Source organism: Pristis pectinata, chromosome 4 (genome assembly GCF_009764475.1).
Source record: "Pristis pectinata isolate sPriPec2 chromosome 4, sPriPec2.1.pri, whole genome shotgun sequence".
Classification (NCBI taxonomy): domain Eukaryota; kingdom Metazoa; phylum Chordata; class Chondrichthyes; order Rhinopristiformes; family Pristidae; genus Pristis; species Pristis pectinata.
The window spans coordinates 59,068,046-59,095,002 of record NC_067408.1 but is presented as its reverse complement, the minus strand read 5'-3'; the positions used below and the strand labels follow the sequence as shown (position 1 = coordinate 59,095,002).

Genomic DNA, 26,957 nt, shown 5'->3' with positions numbered 1-26,957 from the left:
AATCTTTTCTGCACTCTCTCCAGCTTAATCACATCCTTCTTTGTGTAGTGACCAGAACTGCACATAATACTCCTGGTGTGCCTAATCAAACATGGTTAGAACTGTAACATGACGCTCCAACTCCTGCTGTATCCAATGAAGGTATTGGTATTGGTTTATTATTGTCACTTGTACCGAGGTACAGTGAAAAACTTGTCTTGCAAACCGATCATACAGGTCAATTCATTACACAGTGCAGTTACATTGAGTTAGTACAGAGCGCATAGATGTAGTACAGGTAAAAACAATAACAGTACAGAGGAAGTGCAGTGCAATAAGTGCAAAGTCACAACAAGGTAGATCGTGAGGTCATAGTCCATTCATTGTATAAGGGAACCGTTCAATAGTCTTATCACAGTGGGGTAGAAGCTGTCCTTAAGTCTGGTGGTACATGCCCTCAGGCTCCTGTATCTTCTATCGGATGGAAGAGGAGAGAAGAGAAAACATCCCAGGTGGAAGGGGTCTTTGATTATGCTGGCTGCTTCACCAAGACAACGAGAGGTAAAGACAGAGTCCAAGGAGGGGAGGCTGGTGTCCGTGACGCGCTGGGCTGTGTCCACAACTCTCTGCAGTTTCTTGCAGTCCTGAGCAGAGCAGTTGCCGTATCAGATAGGATGCTTTCTATGGTGCATCGGTAAAAATTGGTGAGAGTCAAAGGGGACAAACCAAATTTCTTTAGCCTTCTGAGGAAGTAGAGGTGCTGGTGAGCTTTCTTGGCCATGGCATCTACGTGACTTGACCAGGACAGGCTGTTGGTGATGTTCACTCCCAGGAACTTGAAGCTCTCAACCCTCTCGACCTCAGCACCATTGATGTAGACAGGTGCATGTACACCGCCCCCTTTCCTGAAGTCAATGACCAGCTCTTTTGTTTTGTTGACATTGAGGGAAAGGTTGTTTTGAGGGAGAGGTGTGCATAGAATGTGCTGCCTGGGGTGGTGATGGATGCTGATACGTTGGTCAAGTTCAAGAGATTGTTAGATAAGCATATGGAGGAATTTAAAATAGGGGGATATGTGGGAGGAAGGGGTTAGATAGTCTAAGGTCAGCATAACATGGTGGGCCAAAGGGCAAGTATTATGCTGTATTGTTCTATGGTACTATGGTTCTCTGGTTTTCATGACACCATTCCACTAAGTTCTCTATCTCCTTCCTGTACTCCGACTCACCGCTGTTTGAGATACGGCCTACAATGGTGGTATCATCTGCAAAAGATACTAAGAAAGGATACTAAGAGTTTTTTTAAATATATAAGGAGTAAAAGAGAGACACGGGTTGATATAGGACCAATCGATAACGGTGCGGGAGAGATTATAATGGATGCTAAAGAGATTGCAGAAGAACTAAATGAATATTTTGCATCGGTCTTCACTGTGGAGTACATCAGCAATATACCAGTTAGTCAGGGGTCTCACGGAATGGAACTGAGTTCAGTTAAGATTACTAGAGAGAAAGTGCTAGGAAGACTAAATGGGCTAAAGGCTGATAAGTCTCCCGGACCGGATGAGGTGCATCCCTGGGTTCTGAAGGAGGTGGCTTTAGAGATAGTGGAGGCACTGGTGATAATTTTTCAGGAATCGATAGACTCCGGCATGGTTCTGGAGGACTGGAGGGTTGCAAATGTAGTTCCGCTGTATAAGAAAGGTGGGAGGCAGCATAAAGGAAATTACAGACCTATTAGTCTGGCGTCAGTGGTGGGAAAGTTATTGGAATTGATCCTCAAGGATGGGGTTATGGAATACCTAGAGGTGCAAGGCAAGATAGGTCCTAGCCAACATGGTTTTGTGAAGGGAATATCCTGCCTGACCAACCTATTGGAGTTTTTTGAAGAAATCACAGATAGGGTGGATAAGGAAGAGGCTGTAGATGTTGTGTATTTAGACTTTCAAAAGGCCTTCGACAAGGTGCCACATAAGAGACTGATTAATAAGATGAGAGGTCATGAAATTACAGGTAGGATAACAGAATGAGTGGAGCATTGGCTGGTTGGCAGGAAGCAAAGGGTGGGAATAAAAGGATCCTGTTCTGGTTGGCTGCCGGTTACTGGTGGTGTTCCACAGGGGTCGGTGTTGGGGCCGCTTCTTTTTACTTTAAACATTAATGATTTGGATGATGGAGTAAATGGTTTTGTGACTAAGTTTGCGGATGACACCAAGATAGGTGGAGGAGTAGAGAGTATTGAGGAGACAGGAAGGTTGCAGAGAGACCTAGATAGTTTAGGAGAATGGGCAAGGAAATGGCAGATGAGATTCAATGTTGAGAAATGTGCAGTTGTACACTTTGGAAACAGAAATAAATGGGCAGATTATTATCTAGAAGGAGAGAAAATCCAAAGTACAGAAGTACAAAGGGACTTGGGGGTACTCGTGCAGGATACCTTAAAGGTTAACCACCAGGTCAGATCGGTGGTAAAGAAAGCGAATGCTATGTTGGCATTCATCTCGAGAGGTATAGTGTATAAAAGTAAGGAAGTGTTGATGAGACTCTACGGGGCACTAGTGAGGCTTCATTTGGAATACTGTGCACAGTTTTGGGCCCCATATCTTAGGAAAGATGTGCTGATGTTGGAGAGGGTTCAGAGGAGATTTACGAGGATGATTTCCGGAATGAAAGGGCTTACATATGATGAGCATTTGTCGGCTCTTGGACTGTACTCACTGGAGTACAGAAGAATGAGAGGGGACCTCATGGAGACATTCAAAATGTTGAAAAGACTAGACAGAGTAGATGTGGTCAAGCTGTTTCCCTTGGTGGGTGAGTCCAGGACCAGAGGGCACAATCTTAGAATTAGAGGGTACAGGTTTAAAACAGAGATGAGGAGAAATTTCTTTAGCCAGAGGGTGGTGAATTTGTGGAATTCCTTGCCGCGTACAGCAGTGGAGGCCAGATCATTGGAGGCGTTTAAGGAAGAGATAGATAGATATCTAAATAGTCGGGGTATCAAGGGATATGGGGATAAGGCCCCATATCCCTTGATACCCCCCCCCACCAATTTCTCATTTCTTTTTCTCTTTTCCTTTTCTTTGGAGCAGACTCGATGGGACTTCTGCTCCCTTGTCTTGTGATCTTGTGATCTTGTGAGTTAGAGCAGAATCTGGCCACACAGTCATGAGTGTATAGGGAGTAGAGTAGAGTAGAGGGCTGAGGACACAGCCTTGTGGGGCACCAGTGTTGAGAATAATCGTGCCGGAAGTATTGCTGCCTATCCTCACTGATTGCGGTCTGTTTGTTAGAAAGTCAAGGATCCAGTTACAGAGGGAAGTGTTGAGTCCTAGGTCTTGGAGTTTGGTGACAAGCTTGTTTGGGATTATTGTATTGAAGGCAGTGCTGTAGTCAATAAAAAATAGTCTAACATAGGTGTCTTTACTGTCCAGATGCTCCAGAGCTGAGTGTAGGACCAGGGAGATGGCATCCGCTGTAGACCTCTTCTGATGATAGGTGAATTGCAATGGGTCCAGGTTGTCTGGGAGGCTGGAGCTGATGTGTGCCATGACCAACCTCTCAAAGCACTTCATGATGGTGGAGCCATCGTGCCATAAGCCTTCTTCACCACCCAGTCTACCCATATCACCACTTTCAGGGAACTACGTACCTGTACCCCTTGTCTCTCTGTTCTACAACACTCCCCAGGGCCCTGTCATTCATCGTGTATGTCCTGGCTTGGTTTAACTTCCCAAAATGCAACACTTTGCACTTGTCTGAGTTAAATTCCATCTGCCATTCCTTGGATCACTTTCCCAGAGATCAATATCCTGTTGTAACCTTTCATAACCCTTTTCACTCTCTGCCACACCACCAATTTTGGTGTCATCTGCAAACTTACCAACCCTGCCACCTACCTTCTCATCCAAATAATTAATATAGATGATGAACAACAGTAGACCTAGCACTGATCCCTGCGACACACCACTGGCACAGGCCTTCAATCTGAGAAACAACCCTCCACTATTGCCCTCTGACTCCTTCCACCACGCTAATTTTGTATCTAATTGGCTAGTTCATCCTGCATCCCATGTGAACTCATCTTCCGCACCAGTCTACTATGCGAGACCTTGTCAAAGGCCTTGCTGAAGTCCATGTAGACAACATCCACCATCCTACCTTTGTTACCCCTCTTGGTCACCTCAAAAAACTCAATCAAATTCGTGAGACATAATCTTCAATGAACAAAGCCATGCTGACTATCCCTAATCAGTCCTTGCCTTTCCAAATGCTGGTAGCTCCTATCTTTCAGAATCCACTCCTGTAACTTCCACAAAATGCTGGAGGAATTCAGCAGGTCAGGCAGCTTCTACGGAGGCAAATAAACAGTTGCATTTCAGGTCGAGACCCTTCATCAGGACTGGGACCTGATCATCATCAGCCCAGTCCTGATGAAGGGTCTCGACCTGAAACGTTGACTGTTTATTTGCCTCCATAGATGCTGCCTGACCTGCTCCAGCATTGTGTGTGTGTTGCTCCAGATTCCAGCATCTGCAGAATCTCTTGTGCAATCCTGTAACTTACCTGCTCACCAACATGTAGTTCCCTGGCTTGTCCTCCAGTCTTCTGGTACTTTACCCATGGGTAACAATAATACAAATATCTCTGACAGGGCCCCAGCATTTTCTTGCGCAATACAGAAAAAGTGCTGGAGGAACTCAGCAGGTCAGGCAACATTCACTCTGCCCTCAGATTCATTTGGTCCATCTCTGACACCTTCCTCCCCTTTCTGAATCTCTCTGTCTCCATTTCCGGAGAAAGATTAAACACAGACATCTTCTTCAAGCCCACCGACTCCGACAGTTACCTTGACTACACCTCTCCCCACCCTGTCACTTGTAAGTACGCCGTCCCCTTCTCCCAGTTCCTCCACCTCCGCTGCATCTGTTCCCATGATGAGGTTTTCCATTCTACGACATTAGAGATGTCCTCCGTTTTCAGTAACCGGGGTTTCCCTTCCATCACCATCAATGCTGCCCTTACCCATAGCTCCTCCACTTCCCGCATGTCTGCCCTCACCTCCTCTCCCCCAACCCCCTGGCATAACAGGGACAGGGTTCCCCTTGTCCTCACCTACCACCCCATGAGCCTCCGCATCCAACACATCATTCTCCGTAACATCTGCCACCTCTAATGGGATCCTACCACTGGGCACATCTTCCCCTCACCCCCTCTCTCCGCTTTCCAAAGGGACTGCTCTCTCCTTGACTTCCTTGTCCACTCGTCCCTCCCCACTGATAACCCCCTGGCACTTATACCTGCAACCACACCAAGTGCTGCACCTATCCTTACACCTCCTCCCTCACCAGCATTCAGGGCCCCAGACAATCCTTCAGGTGAGGCAGCGCTTCATCTGTGAGTCTGAGGGTGTCATTTATTGCATCCGGTGCTCCTGGTGTGGCCTCCTCTACATCAGTGAGACCCAACGCAGATTGGGTGACTGCTTCATCGAGCACCTTTGCTGCGTCCACTACAACAGCTAGTACCTCCTGGTGGCCAGGCACTCAATTCCACATCCCACTCCTATACTGACATGTCTATCCATGGCCTCCTCCACCACCATACTGAGGTCAGATGCAGGTTGGAGGAACAACACCTCATATTCCGCCTTGGGAGTCTCCAACCTGATGGCCTTAATATTGATTTCTCTAACTTCTGGTAACCCTACCGCTTCTTTTGCTTCCCCCCCACCCACCCCCAACACCTTTGTTTTCCCTTATTGCCTTATCCTTGTGGCTCCCTTCCCCCGTCTTGATGACCTGCCCATCTCCTCTACTCCCCTCCTCCATTCTTTATTTCATGGTCCACTGCCCTTTACTACTTCAGCCCTTTGCCTCTTCTACCTATCACCTCTCATTTTCTCCCCCTCCCCCACCCACTACCTTCCCCCTCTCACGTGGACTCGCCTATCACCTGAACTCACCTATCTCCTGCCTGCGTGTGCTCCTCCCCCTCCCCCACCTTCTTACTCTGGCTTCTGCCCACTTCCTTTCCAGTCCTGATGAAGGGTCTCGTCCTGAAACGTCGATTGCTTATTTCCCTCCATGGATGCTGCCTGACCTGTTGAGTTCCTCCAGCACTTTTTGTGTAGTGCTCCAGATCCCAGCATCTGCAGAATTTCTTGCAGCATTTTCTTCCCTAGTTTCCCACAATGTCCTAGGATAGACTTGGTCAGGCCTTGGGGATTTTTCTATCTTTACCCACTTCAAGACTGCCAACACCTCCACATTTATAATATTGATATGTTTCAGGATATCACTGTTCTCTTCCCTGAATTCCCTAGCTTCCATGACCTTCTCCACAGTAAATACAGAAGAGAAGTATTCATTTAAGACCTTACCTATCTCCTGTGGCACCACACATAGGCGACCACAGTGATCCTTAAGGGGACCTATTCCCTCCCTAGTTACCCTTTTGCTCTTAATATACTTATAGAATCTCATAAGATTCTCCTTTACCTTATCTGCCAGGGATATCCTATGTTCCCTTTTTGCCCTCCTACTATCCTTCTGTAGTGTAATCTTACATCCCCTATCCTCCTCAAACAATGCACCTGATGTCAGCTGCCTATACCTGACATGTGACTCCTTTATCCTGACCAGTGCCTCAAATCCCTCATTAACCAGGGTTCCCTGATCCTGCCAGCCTTGCCCTTCACTCTAACAGAAACATGTTGGCCCTGAATTCTCCCTATCTCACTTTTAAAAGCTTCCCATTTACCAGGAGTCTCTTTTCCTGCAAACAACCTCTCCCAAACAACCTTTGCAAGTTGATGCCTTCAATGCCCTCAAAGTCTAATGCCCTCAAAATTAGCCTTGCACCAATTTAGGAGTTTAATTTGTAGATCAGTTCTATCTTTCTCCATAACTATTTTAAAACTAGTTGCACTGTTCCCCAAGTGCTCCCCCATTAACACATTAACCACTTGCCCAGCCTCATTTGCCCCTCTCTAGTAGGACCATCTACATTATTGCTTAAGAAAACTTTCCTGGACACACTTAGCAGATTCCGCCCCATCTAATCCCTATGTTAGTCCCGGTCAATATTAAGGAAATTAAAATGCCATCTGCTGAACATCTGCTGAAATGTATGGCATCCCAATCAGGAATAAACAATAGGTGTTCAGACAATTCATTAAAAAAAGGACAACCAACAAAATCATTAAACTCTTAATATGCAGAGTGGATGGTCAGGGATTTGGACAACAGGACCCAAAGACTGGCTGAAATTCTCAGGCTGATAGCTGTGTTGCTCTTCAATCTGTCAGATGGACTGTCTCACTGGGACTGAGCTTATAAGGCTGTGGGGCAGGTTCAGGAAGAGAGACCAGTTTCCAAATGATGTGGCACTTGGAAAAGTACACTAATCCAAGAGGGGGCAAAAAACACGGAGTTACGGAAATGTTGGGCCTGTATTAGGAGGGTGACTGCACACTTGAGGACTTTAACAAGGAAAGTGATATTGGAGAGAGGCTGATGGGGAACTGTTTAGAATCAGAATCAGACTTATTATCACTGACTTAAATGACATGAAATTTGTTGTTTTATGGCAACAGTACAGTGCAAAGATACAAAATTAACTTACAAAAATAAATAAATAGTGCAAAAAAAATGGTGCTATGAAGCAGTGGCTCTACTCGCTGCGCTACTGTGCTGTCTTTTGGGATCTTCTACTTCTGCTGCCCTTCTACTCAGCTGAAGTGGTTGGTTTCACATCACAATGTCTGGATGCTATAAGGATCTATGCTTGGCTTCGCCCTCTTTCTGCCTCGACAACAACATCAGTGCATAGGATCCGATGACACACCTCAGCACCTCTTTGCTCCTTCACTGGCTCAGAGCAATCAGCTTGCCTTTCCAACATCAATGCTCCTAGGGCTCCTGCCATTAACTGTATACTTTTCCCTTCCATTTGACCTCCCAAAGTGCAACACCTCACACTTGTCCAAATTAAGCTCCATCTGCCATTTTTCTGCCCACATTTCCAACTGGTCAGCAGAAGATTAGTTACGAAGTCATAGAGTCGTACAGCATGGAAATAAGCCCTACGGCCCAACTGGTCCATGCCAACCAAGATTCCCACCTCAGCTAGTCCCATTTGCCTGCATTTGGCGCAATACTTTTATCAGTGGTTTGTTCTACAGACAGAAGTGACCGGTAGACTCCATTGCAGAGGAACAGGGAAATAAGGAGGGGGAATGGGATTGCACAGACCCAGTGGACTCCTGAAAGAGTGATAGAAGTGATATTTCTGGGATCATCTTAGAAATAACAAAGGAATTGTTCCGGATGCATCAAATAAGGTCAGGCTGACCAGTACTTGTCATCCACATCCTTTTACAACCAAATAAGGCCATGGGACTCAGGCATACTGACTGGTTGCCTTGAATAGCACAGATACATCCGAGAAGAAGCTGGGTGTGAGGGAGGGAGGAATAGAAAGTGCAAGAAGAAGCAGGTTGGGAGGGGAGAAGAGATTAGCTGAAGGACGAGTTACATCCACTGCCATAGGTCACAGACAATACAGTAATCACTCGGGGAATGTTGCCTACACTGCTTGGTCGAGGGATTTCACAAAAGTATTTAAGGAAGACTTTTCTTCAAAACAACTCTAACAGATTGCCTGGGACATTTAGCTCTTCAGCAGAGTGGATAATAATTAATTAAAATATTAACCATTACTAATGAATTAACAGAGCCTCTGTGTGAATTGGCTGCATTTAATAATCAATTATGCTCTTAATAGTTAAATTAATTAAAGCATATTTTTAAAATCCATAAATGCAATCCAGTTTTATAAATCAGTTCCTCCTTTCAATGAATTATGCTATTTCTGTTTGAAACCGTTGGTGTATGATGTGTTCTGTGTTTACACAACTCTCCAGTTAGTGAGCCAGTTCATCTATGGACACAATGGTTGTATATAACATTCACTCTCAGTTCAGTTTCCCAATCTCTCAGTTCTCCAGTATTCTACTGCATAGTTTTGTAATCTTTGATTTTTTTCAGTTAGAATTACATAGAACCTAGAACAGTACAGCATAGGAAAAGGCCCTTCAGCCCACAATGTTGTGCTGAACTAATTAAGCTAATGACACTTTTGCCTGCACATGGTCCATATCCCTCTATTCTCTGCATATGCATGTGTCTATCCAAGAACCTCTTAAACGGCTTTATCGTATCTGCCTCCATCACCACCCCAGGCACCCACTACTCTCTGTGTAAAAAACCTGTCCCATACATCTCCTTTGAACTTTCCTGCTCTCACCTTAAATGCATGCCCTCTGGCATTAGACATTTCAGCCTTGGGAAGAAGATACTGGCTTTCTAATCTCTGCCTCTCATAGTTTTATAAATTTCTGTCAGGTCTCCCCTCAGCCTCTGCTGCTCCAGAGAAAACAACCCAAGTTTGTCCAACCTTTCCTTATAGCACAAATTGCACATATCCTCTAATCCAGGCAGTATCCTGGTAAAGCTCTTCTGCCCCTTCTCCAAAGCCTCCACATGCTTCTTATAATGGGGTGACCAGAACTGAATGCAATACTCCAGATGTGGCCTAACCAGAGTTTTATAAAGCTGCAACATAACTTCCTGAGTCTTGACCGCAATGCCCCGACTAATAAAGGCTAGCATGCCATATACCTTCTTTACCATCCTATCAACCTGTGTGGCCACTTTCAGGGAACTGTGGACTTGGACCCTAAGATATGTCTGTATATCAATGCTGCCATTAACTATGTACTGTCCCATTACATTTGATCTCCCAAAGTGCAACACCTCACACATGGAGACATGAAGAGGCAAACAGATTAGAACAGAATGCCAGATACACAGTGTGTTTGCGGCGCAGATTGAGGCCATTCACCCCTACAGTTTGTACTAGCTCTGTACCAGAGCAACCTGACCTGTCTCATTTCTGCACCTTCTCCCCGACCCCTGTAAATTTCAGATCCACACCCAACTGAATGCTACAGTTGAACACCCTGCTATGCCCCCAACTTACTCTAGACCCAGGCAGAGGGTGGTGGGGTGGGGTGGGGGGGATGCGGAATTGAACAAAACTGCAAGGGCAGGGGTAAACAAGGAGGGGGGAATGGAACTGATGGAAATGCACAGACCCAGTGGTCTAAATGCCCTCCTTGTGTGCCGATATGTGAGCTAAATTCCATCACTGGGGAAGATATAAAAGGGCGACTCTGGGAGAAGTGTCTGGGAGCTGGAGGTTGAGGTGTCCAGGTGAGAGTGAGGAGCAAGATTGATGTTGTTCACTTTAAGTGATGGGACATCCAGGGTTGTCCTCGACACCCCACCAAGTATTGGAAAGGTAGAACTGGATGCCAGGTGCACACATCTGGAAATTGAGTCTGTGCTTGCGGAGGTGGGAGTGTAGGAGCAGGTGAAGGTCTAGAGGGGGAATGTGGGCACGTTGGAGGGACTCCAGCAGCAAGGGAGAAGAAGTCCATGCTCCAGACAAACAGAGGACATGGCAGTGGGTTTGTAGGCATAGTTGTCAATAAGTCATAGAGTCATGGAAACAGGCCCTTTGGCCCAAGTGGTCCATTCTGACCAAGGTTCCCATCTAAGCTAGCCCCATTTGCACACATTTGGCCCATATCCCTCTAAACCTTTCATATCCATGTACCCGTCCAAGTACCTTTTAAATGTTGTTAATGTCCCTGCCTCAACCACTTCTTGCGGCAGCTCATTCCATATACTGACCACTCTTTGGGTGAAAAGGTTGCCCCTCAGGTTCCAATTAAATCTCTCCCCTCTCGCTTTAAACCTTTGCCCTCCAGTTCTTGATTCCCCAGTCCTGGGAAAAAGACTGTGCACATTCACCCTATCTATGCCCCTCATTATACACCTCTATAAGATCACCTCTTATTCTCCTATGCTCTAATGAAACAAGTCCTAACCGGCTCAACCTCTCTCCATAACTCAATCCCTTGAGTTCCAGCAATATTCTCATAAATGTCCTCTGCACACTTTCCAGCTTAATTGCATCTTTCCTATAGCAGGATGACCAAAACTGAACACAATATTCATAATGGGGCCGCACCAAGCCCTAGTACAACTGCAACATAGCATCCCAACTCCTATAATCAGTGCCCTGACTGATGAAGGCCAGTGTGCTAAAAGCCTTCTTCACCACCCTGTCTACCTGCGATGCCTCTTTCAGGGAACCATGTGCTTGTGCTCCTAGGTCCCTCTGTTCTACAACACTCCCCAGGGCCCTACCATACACTGTGAAAGTCCTACCCTCATTTGTCTTCCCAAAGTGCAACACCTCACACTTATCCGAATTAAACTCCAGCCCAAGTTCAGGCAGTACACAGCTGAAGGAGCAAATGAGGATGAAGGGTCAACAGAACAAGGACAGTCTGAGTCTTGGACAAGTCTGAGGCAACGGCTCAAGCCAGGGAACTGTGAGCTGCAGGCAGATGAAAATGGTGGATGTGTAGGGGACACAGTCCGGTAAGTCTTATGTCAGCAGCAGGGAACTTATTGGAAAACATCCCAATGGACAGGATTTATGTTCATTTGGAAAGGCAGAGACTCATTAGAGATAGTCTGCAGGGGATATCCTGTTTCACAAATTTGATAGCATTTTTTTGAGGAGGCAGGGAGGTGGGAAGTTGTCTCTATGGACTTTAGTAAGCATTTAATATGGATCCACATGGTAGGCTTGTCCATGCTTGTCCAGAAGGTTCAGGCACATGCTAAACTCCCTCCATTGCAGGAACATCCTTCCTCAGAGAGAAACAAAGTCTATACACATACTCCCAATAGGGTCTCACCAAGGGCTCATACAGCAGCAGGACATCAGTGCTCCTGTATGAACTACTCTTGCAATGAAGACCAACAAGGCTTGCATTCCCAACTGCTCACAGTTGTTTTCGGTGACTAGTGGACAAGGACTCCCAGACCTTGTTGTACCTTCCCTTTACCCAATTTTTCACCATTTGGATAATAATAATCCTCTGATTTTAGAATCACTGGGTAATCTCACATTTATCCATGTTAAACTGCATCTGCCACACCTTTGCCCACTCACCAAACATGTCTAAATCACATTGGATCCTCCTTAAACCCTACTCACAGCTCACTTTACTCTCCCTTGCCCCATTGGAGATGTTATGTTTAGTTCCCTTGTGCAAATCACTTACAAACACCATAACACAAACTCCAGTGTTTTAAAAGGGATAGCGAGGGGGGAGAAGAGGAGAAGGGGTGGTGTTACTGGTTAGGGATACTATTGCAGGGCAGATAATGTAGCAGGATCCTCTACTGAGTCAGTATGAGTGGAAATTAGGAACAAGAAAGGAGCAGTTACTCTACTGGGAGTATTCTATAGGCCCCCTGGTAGCAACAAGGATACTGAGGAGCAGATCGGGAGGCAGATTTTGGAAAGGTGCAAAAATAACAGGGTTATTATCAAGGGAGACTTCAAATTCCCAAATATTGATTGGTACCTGCTTAGTACCAAAGGTTTAGATGGGGCAGAGTTTGTTAAGTGTGTCCAGAACAGATTTCTGTCACAGTATATTGACAGGCCGCTGAGAGGGAATGTCATATTAGATCTAGTATTAAGTAATGAACCGGGTCAGGCGACAGATCTCTCAGTGGGTGAGCACTTGGTGGACAGTGACCACCGCTCCCTAACCTTTAGCATTGTCATGGACAAGGATAGGCACAAAGAGGACAGGAAAATGTTTAATTGGGGAAGGGCAAATTATGAGGCTATAAGGCTAGAACTTGCGAGTGTGAATTGGGATGACATTTTTGAAGGGAAGTGTACTATGGAGATGTGGTCATTGTTCAGGGATCTCTTGCAGGATGTCAGGGATAAATTTGTCCCGGTGAGGCAGAGAAAGAATGGCAGGGTGAAGGAACCATGGTTGACAAGAGAGGTGGAACATCTTGTTAGGAGGAAGAAGGCAGTATACATAAGGTTTAGGCAGCAAGGATCAGATAGATCATTTGAGGAATATAGGGTGGCAAGGAAGGAACTTAAGAAGGGGCTGAGGAGAGCAAGGAGGGTACATGAAAAGGCCTTGGCAAGTAGGGTTAAGGAAAACCCCGAGGCATTTTTCACATGTGAAGAGCAGAAGGATGACGGAAGCAAAGGTAGGACTGATTAGGGATAAAGGTGGGAAGATGTGCCTGGAAGCTCTGTAAGTGGGTGAGGTCCTCAATGAATACTTACCATAGAACACTACAGCACAGAAAACAGGTCATTCGGCCCTTCTAGTCTGTGCTGAAATGCTATTCTGCTAGTCCCATTTACCTGCACCCAGTCCATAACCCTCCAGACCTCTCCCGTCCATGTATCTATCCAATTTATTCTTAAAACTTAAGAGTGAGCCCGCATTTACTACATCAGATGGCAGCCCGTTCCACACTCTCACCACTCTTTGAGTAAGAAGTTCCCCCTAATGTTCCCCCTAAACCTTTCCCCTTTCACCCTAAAGACATGTCCTCTCATACTTATTCTGAATCTAGGTGGAAAGAGCCTACTTGCATTAACCCTGTCTATGCCCCTCATAATTTTGTAAACCTCTATCAAGTTTCCCCTTATTCTTCTGCGCTCCAAGGAATGAAGTCCTAACCTGTTCAATCTTTCCCTGTAACCCAACTCCTGAAGTATGTGTAGGTGACCATTTTGGGAGGAGGTTACTTTCTTGGTAACCTCCTCGAAAAGCTCTACAAGATTCGTTAAACACGATCTACCACGCACAAAGCCATGCTGACTATCCTTAATCAGCCATTGGTTGTCCAAATACTTGTATATCCGATCTCTCGGAACACCTTCCAATAATTTACCTACTACTGATGTCAGGCTCACTGGCCTGTAATTACCTGGTTTACTTTTAGATCCTTTTTTAAACAACGGAACAACATGAGCTACCCTCCAGTCCTCCGGCATCGCACCCGTGGGTAAGGACATTTTAAATATATCTGCCAGGGCCCCTGCAATTTCTACACTAGTTTCTCTCAATGTCTGAGGAAATATTTTATCGGGCCTGGGGGATTTATCTACCTTTATTCGCTGTAAGGCAGCAAGCACCTCCTCCTCTTTAATCTCTATATGTTCCATGACACTACTGCTTGTTTCCCTTCCTTCCATATCCACTCTGCCGGTTTCCTGAGTAAATACTGATGCAAAAAACTGTTTAAGATCTCCCCCATCTCCTGAGGCTCCACACATAGACAACCACTCTGATCTTCTAGGGGACCAATTTTGTCCCTTACTATCCTTTTACTCTTAATATACTTGTAGAAACCCTACGGATTTACCTTCACATTATCTGCCAAAGCAACCTCATGTCTTCTTTTTGCCTTCCTGATTTCCCTTTTTAGTATTTTCTGACATTTTCTATACTCTTCAAGTACCTCACTTGTTCCTAGTTGCCTATACCTGCTATACACCTCTCTCTTTTTCTTAACCAGATCGTCAATATCCCTTGAAAACCAAGGTTCCCTTAACTTTGCCTTTAATCCTGGCAAGAACATGCAAACTTTGCACTCTAAATTTCGCCTTCCACTTACTGAACACATCCTTGCCAGAAAACAACTTATCCCAATCCACTCTTCCTAAATCCTTTCTCGTTTCCACAAAATTGGCCTTTCTCCAATTTAGAACCTCAACTCGAGGACCAGACCTGTCCTTATCCATAATTAACTTGAAACTAATGGCATTATGGTCACTGGACCCAAAATGCTCACCTACACATACTTCTGTTACCTGACCTGTCTGGTTCCCTAATAGGAGATCAAGTATTGCATTCCCTCTCATTGGTACCTCTAAATATTGTCTGAAGACTTTCCTGAACACATCTGACAAATTCCAAGCCATCCAGCCCTTTCATAGTGTGTGAGTCCCAATCAATATGTGGAAAGTTAAAATCCCCTACTATTACAACTTCCTGTTTCTTACATGGGTCTGCTATCTCTCTACAGATTTGTTCCTTCAATTCTCTCTGACTATTGGGCGGTCTATAATACAACCCTATTCATGTGGCCACACCTTTCCTGTTCCTCAGCTCCACTCATATGGCCTCTGCAGACGAGCCCTCCGGGCTGTCCTGTCTCCGCACAGCTGTGATATTTTCCCTGACTAGTAATGCCACTCCTCCCCCTTTCATCCCTCCCCCTCTATCACATCTGAAACAACGGAACCCCGGAACATTAAGCTGCCAGTCCTGCCCCTCCTGCATCCAAGTCTCACTAATAGCAATAATGTCGTAATGCCACGTGTCAATCCACGCCCTAAGCGCATCTGCCTTACCTACAATATTTCTTGCATTGAAATAGATGCACCTGAGAACATTTCTCTTCAGTATTCACCAAGGAGAAGAGCCTTGATGACACTGAGGACAGTGTTAGTAAGGTTAATGTTCTAGAGCATGTAGATATCAAGAGAGAATGTGTTGGAGCTGTTTGAAAATATCAGGACAGATGAGTCCCCGGGGCCTGATGGAATATTCCCCAGGCTGCTCCGCAAGGCGAGGGAGGAGATTGCTAAGCCTTTTGCTCGCATCTTTGAGTCCTCGTTGTCTCCGGGAATGGTACTGGAGGATTGGAGGGTGGCAAATGTTGTCCCCTTATTCAAAAAAGGTAGTCAGGATAGTCCAGGGAATTATAGACCAGTGAGCCTTACATCTGTGGTGGGCAAGCAGTTGGAAAGGATTCTTAGAGATAGGATCTATGGGCATTTAGAGAATCGTGGTCTAATCAGGGACAGCCAGCATGGCTTTGTGAAGGGCAGATCATATCTCACAAGCCTGATAGTGTTCTTTGAGGAAGTGACCAGACAGATTGATGAGGGTAGTGCAGTAGATGTGGTCTACATGGATTTCAGTAAGGCATTTGACAAAGTTCTACATGGTAGGCTTCTTCAGAAGGTCAGAGGGCATGGGATCCAGGGAAACTTGGCCATGTGGATTCAGAATTGGCTTGCCTGTAGAAAGCTGAGGGTTGTAATGGAGGGAGTGCATTCAGATTGGAGGGCTGTGACTATTGGTGACCCACAAGGATCGGTTCTTGGACCTCTGCTTTTCATTATTTTTATTAATGTCTTGGATGAGGTGGTAGAAGGGTGGGTTGGCAAGTTTGCAGATGACACAAAGGTTGGTGGTGTTGTGGATAGTGTCAAGGATTGTTGAAGATTGCAGCAGGACATTGATTGGGTGCAGAGCTGGGCTGAAAAGTGGCAGATGGAGTTCAATCTGGAGAACTGTGAAGTGGTACACTTTGGAAGGACAAATTCCAAGGCAGAGTACAAAGTTAATGGCAGGATTCTTGGTAGTATGGAGGAGCAGAGAGATCTGGGGGTCCATATCCATAGATCCATGAAAGTTGCCTCACAGGTGGATAGGATAATTAAGAAAGCTTATGGTGTGTTAGCTTTCATAAGTCGAGAGATCGAGTTTAAGAGCCGCGAGGTAATGATGCAGCTCTATAAAACTCTGGTTAGACCACACTTAGAGTACTGTGTCTAGTTCTGGTCGCCTCATTATAGGAAGAATGTAGAAGCAGAGGAGATTTACCAGGATGCTGCCTGGTTTAGAGAGTATGCATTATGAGGAGAGACTAAGGGAGCTAGGGCTTTACTCTTTGGAGAGGAGGAGGATGAGAGGAGACATGATAGAGGTGTACAAAATATTAAGAGGAATAGGTAGAGTGGTCAGCCAGCGCCTCTTTCCCAGGGCACCAATGCTCAATACAAGTGGGCATGGCTTTGAAGTAATGGGTGGGAAGTTCAAGGGAGATATCAGAGGAAGGTTTTTTACCCAGAGAGTGGTTGGGTCATGGAATGCACTGCCTGGGGTGGTGGTGGAGGCAGGTACATCGGTGAAATTCAAGAAATTACTAGGTAGGCATATGGAGGAATTTAATATAGAGGGATATGTGGGAGGAAGGGGTTAGATAGTCTTAGGCGAGATTTAAAGGTCGGCACAACATTGTGGGCTGAAGGGCCTGATTGTGCTGTACTGTTCTACGTCCTACGTTCTAATACCTGGGCCCAACCACTGATCCCTATCAAACCCCACTAGTCACCACCTGCCACCCAAAAACGGATTGATTTGTCCTTCTGTTTCTTGTGTACAAACCAATTATAAACCAGACCAATCTGTTACCCCACACACCAACCTCATGTGTGGGACTTTATCCAAAATCTTCTGAAAGTCCATCCATCACATTCACTGGTATTCTGTGATCTGTTCCACCAGTTACACCCACAAAACGCTCCATTAGATGTGATCAGCGTGACTTCCATTTCATAAACCCATGCTGACTGCCCAATCCCATGAATGCTTTCCATATTTTAGAACAGAATCCAACATTCCCCACTGTTGACATCAGACTAAATGATCTGGTATCCCCCCTTTCAATAGTGGGGCTACATTTGCCACTCTCTGATCTGTAGAAACTGCCACAAAGTCTGAAGAAGTTTGGAAAATGCCCACGAATGCACCCATTATCTCCATGGACATTTCCTTCAGTACCTGAGACGAGGATTATCAGGCCCTGGGATAGAGATTTGTCAGCTTTAGGCCCATTCATTTCCTGAGCACGATGTTTTCCTGATATTGATTTACTTCAGTTAGAACACAGAACATTGAACAGTACAGCACAGGAACAAGCCCTTCAGTCCACAGTGTCTACAGCGAACATAATGCTAAATTAAACTAAATCCCTTTTGCCTGCACATGATACATATCCCTCCATTCCCCGCATATTCATGCGTCTGTCTAACAGCCTCTTAAATACCACTATCGTATTGTTTCCACTACCACCCCAGGCACCTGCCACTCTGAGTAGAAAATCTGCCCCATATGTCTCCTTTAAACTTTCCCCCTCTCAACTTAAGTGCATGTTCTCTAGCATTTGACATTTCTACCCTGGGAAAAGGACTCTGGCTGTCTACCCTACCTATGCCTCTTATAAACCTATAAACTTCTATCAGGTTTCCCCTCAGCCTCCGACGTTCCAGAGAAAACAACCCAGGTTTGTCCAACTATTCCTTATATCCAGGCAGTTTCCTGGTACACCTCTTCTGCACCCTCCCCAAAGCCTCCACATCCTTTCTATAATGGGGTGATCAGGATTGCACACAACACTCCAAGTGTTATTTTCTTCCAGCTCTCTAGACTGTTGGCTCCCAAATGTACCTGTGAGCTGCTCTGTGTCTCGTGAAGGTGAAGTGTGTTGTTAATTGTTCTGCTATTTCTTTGTTCCCAATTATAATCCCACCCGTTTCTGACAGTGGGGTATCTTCATTTGTCTTCACTGATTTTTGTCTCCTCACACATCTGTAGAAGGGTTACCATCTGTTTTTACACTCCCTTGATGTTTTGCCATTTCCTTTGCCTTTTTAAAGGCCAGCAGCTGCTGTGCATTTTTTATCTTCCAAGTTCAGATTTTCAGCATTTGAAGTTATTGTTTGATTTTTACACATTAGTGCTCAGGGATGTGACTTGAGAGGAAGCACAGGGCTCATGCAGTTGTGTAATGAAAGCACAATGATATGGAGACTGTGCACTAGTTAAATAGGTGCACTGATGGCAGGACTATACTTACTGTTCGAGGTGCCATAAGAATGCCAGTCATTACCACTCCTTTCAAGTGTGTGTGAGGTAGAAGACTGGCCATGGTCTTGTTAGGTGATGAAGCAGGTATGACAGGCTGAATGGCCTGTTCTCCTATCCCATATGTTTCTTTGTATGTATCCTGTGAACTTTGTGCAGCCCAGCCCAGTTACTGCTCTTGGATTGGAGAGTGTTTGCCATCAAATGTACAAGCTCATTGAAAACCAAAAAAAACTGCAGAAGCTGGAAATCTGAAATCTGTAATGATATCCAGGATTGTAATGATATTCAGGATTGTAATGATATCCAGGAGCATAATGTGGTACATGTCCACTTCTCGACACTACTATCAGGGAAGACGTGCAGGAGCCTGAAGACCCACACTCATCAATTCAGAAACAGCTTCTTCCCCTCCGCCATCAGATTTCTGAACAGTCCATGAACCTATGCACACTACCTCGCTAGTCTTTTTTTTGCACTATTTATTTATTTTTGTAACTTATAGTAATTTTATGTTCTTGCACTGTACTGCTGTCACAAAACAGATTTCACAACATTTATCTGGGCTTGTAATGATATCCAGGTTTGTAGTGAGATCTGGGCTTGTAATGACACTAAAGACTGTAGTGATATCTCCGCTTGTAATGACCTTCAGGATTGCTATAACACCTAGAAATGTTGTAATATCCTGGTCAGTAGTGAAAATGGAAAAAAAATCTGCAGATGCTAGAAATCTGAAATAAAAACAGAAAATGCTGGAAACAGTCATCAGGTCAGGCAGCATCTGTGGAGGGGGAAACAGAAGACCTGAAATATTAACTCTGTTTCTCTCTCCACAGGTACTGCCTGACCTGCTGAGTGTTTCCAGCAGTTTCTGTCTTCTTTAAGCTTGAGCTTCCAGCAATGAGCTGTACAGAGAGGGTGTCATGGAGTCATGCAGCATGGAAATAGGCCCTTCAGCTTCCCATATCCATGCCAACCATCAACACTAATCCCACTTACCAGCACTTGGTCCATAGCCTTCTGTGCCTTGGTGATTCAAGTGCTCATGGATTGCAATGGACTGAACTGATTGGCACTAAACTAGCAACTGGGATCCAATCCAGAGATGGGTGAGTTAACGTATTTTGGGAAGGCGAGGGAATACTCGATGAAAGGTAGGTTCTGGGAAGTGCAGAGGAGCCTTGCACACATCACACATAGACACCTGTGGTAGGTACGCCAGATGGAACATTATAGCTGTGAGGCACAGAGTATGAGCAGGGAAGTGTATACAGTAAGTCGGAATAGAGCACTTTTTGCCAAAAGAAGGATGGGAGAGGACTGGTAAATTGGTTTATTATTGTCACGTGTACTGAGGTGCAGTGAAAAACTTTGTTTTGTATGCCATCCATACAGATCATTTCATCACATCAATGCATTGAGTTAGTACAAGGGAAAACAAAAAAAGAGTGAAGAAAAAACTGTTACAATTACAGAGAAAGTTCAATGAAGGCAAACAATGAGGTGCAAGGCTATGATGAGGAAGATTGCGAGGTCAAGAGTCCATCTTATTGTACTGTGGTACCATTCAATAGTCTTATAACAGCGGGATAGAAGCTGCAGTTGGGTCTGGTGGTACATGCTTTCAGGCTTTTGGATCTGATGGGAGGGGGGAAGAAGAGAGAATGTCCAGGTGAGTGGGATCTTTGATTATGCTGGCTGTGTTACCGAGGCAGCGAGAAGTATCGACAGAGTCAATGGAGGGGAGGCTGGTTTCTGTGACTGGACTGGAGGAGCTTTGTGAGTCATGTTGCCAGGATGGACAAGGATGTTACAGGGGAGTTTTGGTGAGGCAGTGGTTGGCTCCATTGGAGCATACGCGGCTGAGGGAAGATCTGGTTGGCATGAACCTATGTGGAACCTAGACAGGGGGAACGGCTGAGAGCTCAGGGGCTGGGGTGATGGGGTAGGTCTGAAGCAATTGGTGGTGGATTTGAGGAGATTTTCCCCCAAAAAGTGAAATCATCTCTTGGAAGGAGGTGGAGGCTGAAGTACCACCACAGAAAGCAGCTGAAGCCAAGTCATTATTCAAGAAGGGGTTAGTTGTTGTCCTTGGTGCTGGAGGAAATAAGTGATATGGGTAGAAAGCAGGAAGAAGGTGCTGAATTTGAGTGATATCGAATGGTGCAGCAGGCTTGAAGGGCGAAATGACCTACTCCTGCTCCTGTCTTCCATGCCACCCTGATTCAGGAATGGTTCCCACACATTGGAAGGTGGGAAATGTAACCCAACTCGTTAAGAAAGGGTGGAGAGGGAAAATAGCGACCACTGGGAGGGCTCCAAGAATGGGATGTTTCATGTCAGGAGGAAATGAGAGAGCGGAGGCACAGGGTGGTGAGAGGGGAATTGACAGTCTGGGGAAGAAAATGGAAACAAAGGTGTGCAGTATAATGCAAACCAAGAGTATGTAAAAACTGGACAAAATCATAGCCGAACAGTCTTTCTTTGAATGCATGAAGCATCTGCCAAAAGATGGATGAGTTGACAGCACAAAAAGCAACAAATGACTCTGATCAAACAGTGATTATGGAGATGTGGTTGCAGGTTGACCAGGGCTAAGTGCTCAGTATTCCAGGTTATACAATGTTCCAAAAGAACAGGCCAAAAGGGAAAGGCGTTGGCGTGGTGTTCTTAACCAATGAAGGTATCAGAGTGCTGTTGAGTCGTGATATAGGGGCAGTGATGTAGGATCAGTTTGGGTTGAAATCATAAGTAGCAGGGGAAAGAAGACAAAGCCCCAAAATGTGACCTCTTGATAGAGCGAACCATAAAATGAAGAATTATCTAGGTCATGCACATTAACTCCGAGACCTGGGACTCAACACCTTTTGTAACTGGATCCTTGACTTTCTAACAAATAGACTGCAATCAGTGAGGATAGGCAGCAATACCTCCGACACTATTATTCTCAACACTGGTGTCCCACAAGGCTGCGTCCTCAGCCCTCTACTCTACTCCATATACATTCATGACTGTGTGGCCAGATTCTGCTCAAACTCCATCTACAAGTTTGCAGATGATACCACCGTTGTAGGCCATATCTCAAACAGCGATGAGTCGGAGTACAGGAAGGAGATAGAGAGCTTAGTGGAATGGTGTCATGACAACAACCTTTCCCTCAATGTCAACAAAACAAAAGAGCTGGTCATTGACTTCAGGAAAGGGGGCGGTGTACATGCACCTGTCTACATCAATGGTGCTGAGGTTGAGAGGGTTGAGAGCTTCAAGTTCCTGGGAATGAATATCACCAACAGCCTGTCCTGGTCAAATCACATAGATGCCACGGCCAAGAAAGCTCACCAGCGCCTCTACTTCCTCAGAAGGCTAAAGAAATTTGGTTTGTCCCCTTTGACTCTCACCAACTTTTACCGATGCACCATAGAAAGCATCCTATCTGGATGTATCACGGCTTGGTACGGCAACTGCTCTGCCTAGGACCGCAAGAAGCTGCAGAGAGTTGTGAACACAGCCCAGCGCATCACGGACACCAGTCTCCCCTCCTTGGACTCTGTCTTTACTTCTCGTTGTCTTGGTGTAGCAGCCAGCATAATCAAAGACCCCACCCACCTGGGACATTCTCTCTTCTCTCCTCTTCCATTGGGTAGAAGATACAGGAGCCTGAGGGCACATACCACCAGACTTAAGGACAGCTTCTACCCCACTGTGATAAGTCTATTGAATGGTTCCCTTATATAATGAATGGACTATGACCTCACGATCTACCTTGCACCTTATTGCACTGCACTTTCTCTGTAGCTGTGACACTTTACTCTGTACTGTTATTGTTTTTACCTGTACTACTTCAATGCACTCTGTACTAACTCAATGTAACTGCACTGTGTGATGAATTGACCTGTACGATCGGTTTGTAAGACAAGCTTTTCACTGTACCTCGGTACAAGCGACAATAATAAACCAATACCAATACCAATACCATGGCTGAAGGTAGCTGAAATTGTCATGGGAGATTTTAATCTACATATTGATTGGGCTAACCAAACTGGCAAGAGTATCATAGAAGAAGAATTTGTGAAATACATTAGGGCTTCCTTCTTAGTGCAGTATGTTACAGAACCCATCCAGGAACTGGCTATTTTTGATTTGGTTATGAGTAATGAGGAGGGATTAATAAGAGATCTTATGGTTTAAGATCTCCAAGGAGGTAGTGACTGCAATAAGATAGAATTCCAGTTGCAGTTTGGGGGCAAACACCACAGGACCAAAACTACTGTCTTCATATTAAATAAGGGCAATTGTAAAGGTATGAAGGTGGAGTTTCTAAGGTGGATTTGGAAAATAAGCTAAGAGACAGGTCAGTAAATGAGCAGTGGCAGACATTCAAACAGTTGGTCCATAACACTCAACAGGAAGTTTTCCCAATTAGAAAGAGGGATTCCATGAGAAAGAGGCACAATCTGTGGTTAACAAAAGAGGTCAAGGATAATGTTAAATTGAAAAATAGGCAAGGGCTGGTGGTAGGCCAGAGCGCTGGGAAGCTTTTAGGAAAGACTGAAAAGCTTATGAGAAGGGAGAAAATTGATTTTGAGAGAAAATTGCATGTAATATCAAAACAAACAGTAAAAGTTTCTATGGATATATAAATAGGAAGGTGGGTGTGGGACCTCGAGAGAACAAGGCTAGTGAATTAATAACTGAAAACAAGGAAATGGCAGATATGTTAATTCAGTATTTTTGCATCATTCTTCACCATGGAGTTCACTGCAAAGATCCATAAGGTAACAGGTGGGCTGATTTCAAATAACAGGGAGGAACTTGTAAGAATCCCAATGGACAAGGGGTAAATTGTTAGAGAGACTCAGGGGACTAAATGCAGACAAATTGTAGGGACCTGATGACCAACCCCCAAGAGTTTTAAAGGAAGTAGCTGCAGGGATAGTAAACCCATTGGTTGAAAATTTTCAAAACTTGCTAAATTCCAGAAGATACCTTGAATCACCAAGGCATAGAAGGCTATGGATCAAGTGCTGGTAAATAGGATTAATGTAGATGGGTACTTGATGGTCGGGATGGACATGGTGGGCCGAGGGGTCTGTTTCTGTGCTGTGTAACTCTAACTCTGGGGTAGAAAAGAGAGTGTTTTGAAACAGTCAGCGATTGCAAGGTGTTGGTGCGGAGAGGGGGCTGGGTGTTCTGGGCGCTGGGGGCAGTGGGCTGTTCCTGTTCCCTATGGTGTTATGTATCCAGGACTGCAGTCATATTGCAGTCAACAGTCATCTCCAGGATCATTGTAATATCTAGGGATATAGGCAAACCAGAATGGCTCTCATTTCAGGTTTAATCATACCCTGGCCCATAATATTATCCAGGATTGTAATGACATGTGGTCTTGCAATGACCTCCAGGATTGCAGTGATACCTGGGCTTGTAATGACCTCCAGGATTGCTGTAACATTTAGAGATGTTGTAATACCCTGGTCAGTAGTGAAAATAGAAAAAAAACATCTGCAGATGCTGGAAATCTGAAACAAAAACAGAAACTGCTGGAAATACTCAGCAGGTCAGACAGCATCTGTGGAGAAGCAGTGTTAATGTTTCAGATTGAGAACACTTCATCAGAACCAGTTTGAACAAAGATACTTCAACTTGAAACATTAATTCTGTTTCTCTCTCCACAGATGCTGCCTGACCTGCTGAATGTTTCCAGCATTGACTGTTTTTATCCCAGGACTGTGGTGATGCCTAGTGGCATTACAATACCCAGAGCTGCAGTTGCATCCAGTACTAAGGTAATATTAAAGACCACTGGAATGTCCAGGCCTGTACAAATGTTGACTGTGGCAATAACCAGGACAATTGTAGTATACAGGACTGTTGTCATATTCAAGACTGTAGTGGCTTCCAGGACTGTGGTTATATCCAGGAATTAATAAGATCCAGGGAAGTAGTAATGACCAGGACTGGTAAAATCCAAGAATGTGGTAGCATCCAGTACAGCATGCATCTGTAATTGAAGTAATGATGTAGTGATGTCAGGGCTGTAGTTATATCTGGAGTACAGTGACATGCAGGATTCTAATGGGATCCAGTTCTTTTTACTGTCCAGAGCTGTTATCTCACACCATGATAATATCTAGGGCAATCGGAATATCCAGGGCAGGAGGAAAAACCATTTTCAGTAATATCCAGGGCTGTAGTCATCTCCCAGAATGTCGAGGGCTCCAGAGATGTATTGGTATCCAGGATTTTAGTGATGTCTGGGACTGTGTTAATATCCAGGATATGGAAATATCCAGGACTATGGAAGTATCCAGGATGTGGAAGTATTCAGGATGTTGAACAATCACAGACTGCATCTGTTTGTGTTTGTGCATATTGCACATGTTACATTGTGATGGGGCTCACTTCTGATGGAAGCCTTTCATTGGGAAAGTGTACCCAGTACTTCAGTGGTCACAGCAGCTCGGGACAGACTGGGACAGACTTTGATGGGCTGAAAGGCTTCCAAATGCATAGAAGTTCCCATCATTCTTTGGCTTTGGAGCAACACACAAGATGCTGGAGGAACTCAGCAGGTCAGGCAGCGTCTGTGGAGGGAAATGGATAGTTGATGTTTCGGGCTGAGACCCTTCATCTGGGCTGAAAGATAGAGGTGAGATAGGCAGTATAAAAAGGTGAAGGGAAGGAGTGGGACAAGAGCTGGCAGGTGACAGGTGGATCCAGGTGAGGAGGGTGATAGGCAGATGTGGAGGAAATGATGTCAGAAGCTGGAAGGTGATAGGTGGAAGTGACAAAGATCTGAAGATAAGGGAAGATGGTGGAGAATGGAATAAAGGGAGGGAGGGAGGGAGGGAAGTGGGGAGAAGAGGGATGTGTGGGTGATGGGCAGATGGAGAGGCTGGGGGAGAAGAAAGAGATGGGGTGTGGGGACCAGTTGGGTCAGGAGGAGAGAAAAACAAGAAAAAAGGAGCAGAGGGACAGAGGGGGAGTCGTTACCAGAAGTTTTAGAATCTTTGTGTTGCTCCACTTTCTAGCATCTGCAGTCTCCTGTGCCTCCATTCTTTGGCTTTGCTCATTTATTTCATTGCTTTTCACACCTGGGAACCCACGTGACAACAGTGAACACAACAGTGAACATAACTTCACGTCATGTCACTGACTAAAAAACACACTAGCACATCTGGAGATTGGAAAAAGTGGCTCACAGTGCAACAACATTCCTTCACTTTTTTTCAGACATTTCCCATTAAGTTTGCATCTCTCAAACTTACTGGGCACCAACACACAAAAAAAACACCAACAACAAAAAAAACAGGAAGGTATCTGTACTCTGGACCAGAGGCTGACCTATCTCAGTGCTCAATGCTTTGTATGAGTATCCTCTGTGAACTCTACCAGTATGTACTCTTAGCTGTGACATGATGACCGATCTTAAAATAAGCCTTTGTTTATATCTGCCTCTGTAGTGCGTGATTACTAGGTTGATTAACATTCTCAGAGGTGTAGTTAGTCTCATAATATGATCAGATTACTTATTACCCACTGTCATGGTTTAAAATAAAAATCAGAGGCTGTAATTATTTCACATTATATGTTACGTTATTCAGGATAGAGAGGAAGGTGGGGAGAAAAGACAAACAAAGAACAGATTCGTAATCAGGCACTGGCTAATGACATATTGTGCACTCACCGACAGATATTGTCCAAACAGCAATTATTTTCAGGAATGCCTTTGTTCTGGAGTTGAAGCGGCTGTGGTGGATGGGATTCTGGATGGCAATGTACCGATCCAAAGATATTGCACACAAGTGCATGATGGACGCAGTTGAAAATAGCACATCAAAATAAATCCATATTGGGCAAAGTTTGGCAGGTAACGGCCAGATGTAGCCTAGAAAAGAGAAAGAAGTCAGGGAATTATTGAACATTAACATCTTTAAAGCTTCTTTTTTGTTTTAAATATAAATAGACTTTGATGTGAAGTGTGAGTTTAGGACACTCTATATAGATGTTACAGATATGGGCAGAGAAATGACAGATGGAGTTTAATCTGGGCAAGTGTGAGGTGTTGCACGTTGGGAGGTCAAATGTATGGGGAAAGTATACAGTTAATGGCAGGGCCCTTATCAGCACTAGTGTGCAGAGATATCTTGGGGTCCAAGTCCATAGCTCCATGAAAGTGGCAACACAGTAGATAGGGTAGTAAAAGAAGGCATATGGCATGCTTACATTCATCGCTAGGAGCATAGCCAAGAAGTCCTGTTGCAGCTGTAAAAAACATTAGGTAAGCCTCATTTGGAGTATAGTGTGCAGTTCTGGTCACCCCATTACAGGAAGGATGTGGA

The 26,957-nt window shown here is 44.9% G+C and overlaps 1 protein-coding gene across 1 annotated transcript in view; it reads right to left on the bottom strand.

The window, feature by feature from the left end:
• The window catches only part of LOC127569637 (5-hydroxytryptamine receptor 2A-like), an 84,925-nt gene that overhangs the window by 8,349 nt on the left and 49,619 nt on the right, over positions 1-26,957 (bottom strand). The window contains exon 2 of the mRNA XM_052014437.1: positions 26,303-26,503. Within this exon, the coding sequence (XP_051870397.1) occupies positions 26,303-26,503 (201 nt within the window). The remainder of the gene's footprint in view (positions 1-26,302; positions 26,504-26,957) is intronic.